This window comes from Saimiri boliviensis, chromosome 6 (genome assembly GCF_048565385.1).
Source record: "Saimiri boliviensis isolate mSaiBol1 chromosome 6, mSaiBol1.pri, whole genome shotgun sequence".
Classification (NCBI taxonomy): Eukaryota; Metazoa; Chordata; class Mammalia; order Primates; family Cebidae; genus Saimiri; species Saimiri boliviensis.
In genome coordinates, this window is record NC_133454.1 from 100,758,617 (window position 1) to 100,763,450 (window position 4,834).

Genomic DNA, 4,834 nt, shown 5'->3' on the forward strand with positions numbered 1-4,834 from the left:
CTTCACAAAATTTTAAGGCGTAAGTTGGATCAGACATCACCCATTCTCCCACTCTTACCCGATTTGATCAAAGTTCTGCAACAAGTGCCTCCAAAGACTTAAGAAGGACTGAGCTGATGAGCAAGCAGTGACCCCAGGCATCCTTACCTCTAGTTTCGAAAACACACATGCACACGCAGCAGCCCCCGATCCAAGAAAAGAAAGAAAAAAAACAAGCTTCCTTTGCCCTCTCCGGGGCAACAGAGGCAGGAGCCTGTTGCCCCTGCTCAGGATGGTGTGGCAGAGTACAACGGAAGAAAGGAAAAGGCAAATCTTAACTCCAGGGTAGTACAGGTCCAGGCTTAAGTCTCACACACTGCTCAGCACTACACTTTGTGGAGATTTGAGAAGCCACCAGCTTTTATCATCTGCATGACCCCAGAGGGCCTCCATTTCTCGCCTGCTAAGTGGGCAAAGATAACCCCCGGCCCCGTTAGCTCTCAGGCGAGGGTGAGTACCCTTGGGCTTCCAGAGACTTCCTTTTGAAACCTGAGGCCTGGCCCTCTTTGAGGCCTATCGATCAGCTTACAAACGAAATTTGGCTCCGGGCACCCACTATTGCCCAGAGGGAAAGCCGAATTTCTAAAAGGAAACTTTTTTAAAGAAAGAGAGAGGAGAAATAGAAGCGACAAAGAAGTTTTCTCTAGACGAACCCTTCTCCATTCCTGAGCCGACGAGGATGAGTAGTCAGGGACCCGGGGCACTGCGCAATCCTGAGCCCTGTTATGCAACTGCGTGCCCGGCAAGGGCCGTGGGTCCCCGGCTGCGGCACCCACGCTCGCGACGTCCGTCCCCACCCCAGAACTCGGGCCCAAGGATACCCGTGGCCCGGGAGGCTTCCTAGGCCCCCTCCCAGACGGGACACGCAGACCTCGGCGGCGGGTAGAGACCGGCCTGGAACCCCTTCTTCAGCTCCCCCCGGAAGGGGCAGTGGTGAAAGCGCCTGCGGAGCGGAGGGAGGTCTCTTTTAATTAGAAGCTTATCGGACGCGGGTTTGATTAGAGCTCACTGTCCCTGGACCCCGCTCTGGGCCTGGCGCAGAGAGTGCGGGGGCAGGGGCCGGGGGAGGGACAGCTGCTGGCTAGAAGGAGCAGCGTGTTCAAAGCCTCCTTGTACAGCCCTTGGAGGGAGAGACATGAGTGGCCAAGGTAGCGCCTTTCCCACGGTTAGTCCCGGCCGGGGAGAGGAGCGCAACCTTGACCGCGAGCGAAGAGGCGAAGAGGCGAGACGCGCTCGGCGCCCTCCTCCCCCGCCCGCGGCAGTAGAGAAGCGGGGAACCGCCTGGCCCAGACCCGCTGGGAGAGCTGAGGGATGAAATGGACAGCAGACTCAGCCAGGAAGGTGATCGGAAGGCTGAAAACGAGGACTGCAGCTGCACCGGGATCCGGGAAAACCCGTCCCCTAGCAAAATACCCTCTCGTACGTGACCGAAAGGGGGAGCCTTTGGCCCTCGGTCTTCGCAGGCTTCCACACCTGACCCTGGGTGACCTGATTATCCCAGGCCTAATCATGAGTTAGCGTTCTGCCAGCCCGACGGGCTGCGGGATCAGGCGTAGACTAGCAAGCGACCATTTTATTTTTTCTTGAGACGGAGTTTTTCTGTCGCCCAGGCTGCAGTGCAGTGGCACAATCTCAGCTCACCGCAATCTCTGCCGCCACCCCCCTCACCACCCCCCGTTCAAGCGATTCTCATGCCTCAGCCTCAAGTAGCTGGGAATACAGGAGCACGCCATCACGCCCTGCTACTTTTTTTTTTTCTTAGTAGAGATGGTGGTTTCGCCATGTTGGTCAGGCTGGTCACGAACTTCTGACCTCAGGTTATCCAACCTCCTTGGCCTCCCAAAGTGCTGGGATTACAGGTGTGAGCCACTGCCTCCGGCTCTATCAAGCTTTTCTTCCTCTCCTCCTTAAGCCTTGCATCTAGTCTGGGGCTACCTAAGTCCTCACCCTCACTTCTGCCTTCACAAACCCTTCAACCCTTACACATGGACTCAGAGTTTGGCGCCCCTCCAGCGGGCCAGAAGAATTCTGTCTCAACAGTGGGGCCAAGATCCCTCGAAAAGGAGTAGAAACACCCTGGAATGGTCTGGGTTCAAATCCCAGCTCTACCACCTAATCTCATAGAGCCTGGATTTCTTCATTCAAAACAAGGGCTTCTCCAGGATCAGGCTGTGAGCTTCTTGCAAAGGTTCTTGAGGCCATTGTCTTAATTAATATTCACTCCCTAGTGCCTGGCCAAGTAGGTGACTGATCTTTGCTAAATTAATGTTTACAAGATTAGGATGCCAGGTATACTATTTAAGAAATTGAAATATGAACATTCTCGTGAAGTTGTGTGAAGGGTTGTGAGTGGATACCAGCAATTGCCCCTGCCTGTGCACCATGGCTAGGCTGTCCTAGGGATCCAGAGACAACCACAATTCCTCTCCCCTAGGGTTTGGCCTTAGCGCTCTGATGGCCATTTCCACGTTTTTGAGAGAGTTGATGCCCTTGCCTCTCACAGCCTAAGTCTCAGGCCAGACCCTGCATTCCTGGGAAAGCAGCAGGAACCCTGGAAATCAAAAGAATAAATCCAGATTCTCTAGGGCCACCCTTGTTGCCCACTCTAGGGTAGCAGCTTGAGCGCTTCTCACATCCAAGCTGCCCAATGATCCTCAGTGGCTGGGTAAGCTCAACCCATCTGTTTTCATTGCAAGACAAAACTTAAACCTAAAGATAGCGCTTCCAGGCTGTATGATCTGAATCTGGGGCCTTCCCCCCATTGGGATTTTTCTCCAGGGTGGATAGGGAGGATACATTCACCTGCTAGTCCTGGTCCCCTTTAAACTTTTTCTCTATGGCAACCACGCCTGAGTATTATAGAGGAATCCAGATATTTTCCAGAAGTGTAATGCCCGCTGGCTGCAAAACTCAAAGTTCCACCCCTTTCTGGGTGTTAAGACCACAGGCACCAGATCTGCCCTGAAGAGGGCTGGGCAAGAGACCCAAACTGAAGGGACAGAGCCTAGGTTTCAAAAATCCCCTAGAAGTACTAAAACGATAATGGAAAAGTAGTATTTTGTGCCCCAGGGGCATGGACTCAACGGTTTCTCAACCCTCTCCAAATAGCCCACATGCAGAGATTCACGGTTTCTCAGTTACAGATGTTTAGATGGGTTGCGGAGTTCTATATTTAAAGCCCCAAGATGATGGTGGGTTGCGCTTCTGCATCTCTGAAGAATAACCAAGCCGGGTCCAATCTCCAGGTTGCCCATCCCAGCTGTCCTCTTATAGACAGGGACTCTGAGACTTAGTAACTCAACCTGCTAAACAGAGGTAGCGCGATCTTATCAAAGAACACAAGCCTCAGCGCTAAGTTGTCCGACGCCCCTTGAGTACAAAACACTATTTTCACTAACTAAAGGCATAGAGTGGAGGCAACCCTTGGGTCTGCTTGCGATTCCTCCGCGGGACACTGATCCCAGATTCTCCGCACGAAAAGGGCGGTTTCGATTTCTCCAGGGCTTTGGGTGGGCCCGGTGCTCCTGGTTGGGCTGGGGTAGTATTGGCCTTAAGAGGCGCGTTTAGAAGGCGCGGGTGAAGGCTGGCAACAAAAGCAGAGCCCCTCTGCCGCGCGCTGGGGGAAGGTACCTCCTGCAAAAGATACACTCTACTTCCCACGCATTCCACAAACATCCCAGCCCTTAGGCACTCGAGATGTTTTGCTCCAGGAAAAGCATCCGCCATTGTGTTAGTAAAGCGTTTACGAAAATACCTAGTGAACCCGAACTGGCTTAGGTTCTCAATAGCGCAGAAATCCACTGAGAATAAATGAAGAGGACAAACTACAGGGGCATTGCAGGGTCGGGTCCGTGCGGCCTAAGCTAAAGAGAGGTGGGATGGGCGCCGGCCCGGGACTAGAAACCCACATGATACTTTATCGTGCGCCGAGGTCCGTCCTAGTATCCTGACTGAGCACAGGGAATAAACCTGTCCTTGTTCTAACTCCAGGTCTTGAAGAAATATTTTCCCAGCTGAGCACCGCATTTACAAGGTAAAGATGCGCCCCAGATGCGCTGAAAGAAAGGCCAAAGCTAGGGCCTCATTCCACTGTCTGCGGCAGAACCTGGTCCCGCATACCTTGGAATCGGATAAGTCAAGGTCTGGTCCATCTCCAGAACCTGCGTGGCTGCCGCCTGAGCGAAGCCCAGAGAAAGATCCACTTCTGCATTACCATACGCGGGAACTATCCGCGCACACGGCACGGTTCCAGAAAGCCATTTAGCGACTGGTGGTGCGTTTGCTCATTCTAGTTCTCCATGATACTTAATGTGCACCTACTGTGTGCCAACACCGTATTACCCGGGCTGGAGGTGCTCCTGAACATTTTAGAGCGGCGGAGGCAGCACAGCATAGGCGCTCACCCTGCGCTGGTTCCACTACGAATCCACAGTCCAGACCTCTGAAAAGCCCAACGCTTGGTGACAATCTGGTGTTCCCTTAATCAACAAAACCTCTTCCCGAGGCAAAGTCGGACACTGCGCCGGTCTCGTCGTCCCATTCCCGTGGGGACTGGCAGTTCCGGAATCCCGGAATCTCTCTGACTCTAAGGGGCCCCAGACGGCCTCCCGGCTCAGGCGAACAGTCAGCCTCCCAGCTCTGCCTGGCTTTGGAGGATGTCGGGGGGCCCCTGCCTGCGTGCATTCCTCCTCACCGGCCTCCTCCCCAGCCGCCGCTTCCGCTACCCTCACCGCCCTTGGGAAGTAGCCGGGTAGGAGCTGCGGTCTGGGATGGGGTAGGAGAGGGAGGTGTCCTA

At 54.2% G+C, this 4,834-nt stretch overlaps 1 protein-coding gene across 7 annotated transcripts in view; it reads right to left on the minus strand.

Moving 5' to 3' along the window:
- WT1 (WT1 transcription factor) overlaps window positions 1-4,834 on the minus strand; it is a 46,206-nt gene that overhangs the window by 40,472 nt on the left and 900 nt on the right. For 2 of the 7 annotated variants that reach the window (XM_010333139.3, XM_010333134.3), the window contains exon 1: window positions 693-1,442. The exons of 4 other annotated variants lie outside the window; for them this stretch is intronic. In XM_010333139.3, coding sequence (XP_010331441.1) covers window positions 693-702 — 10 coding nt within the window. In that variant the 5' untranslated portion in view covers window positions 703-1,442. Of the gene's footprint in view, window positions 1-692; window positions 1,443-4,834 lie in introns of those variants that run through there. One more of the 7 variants, XM_010333144.3, reaches the window with a different exon arrangement.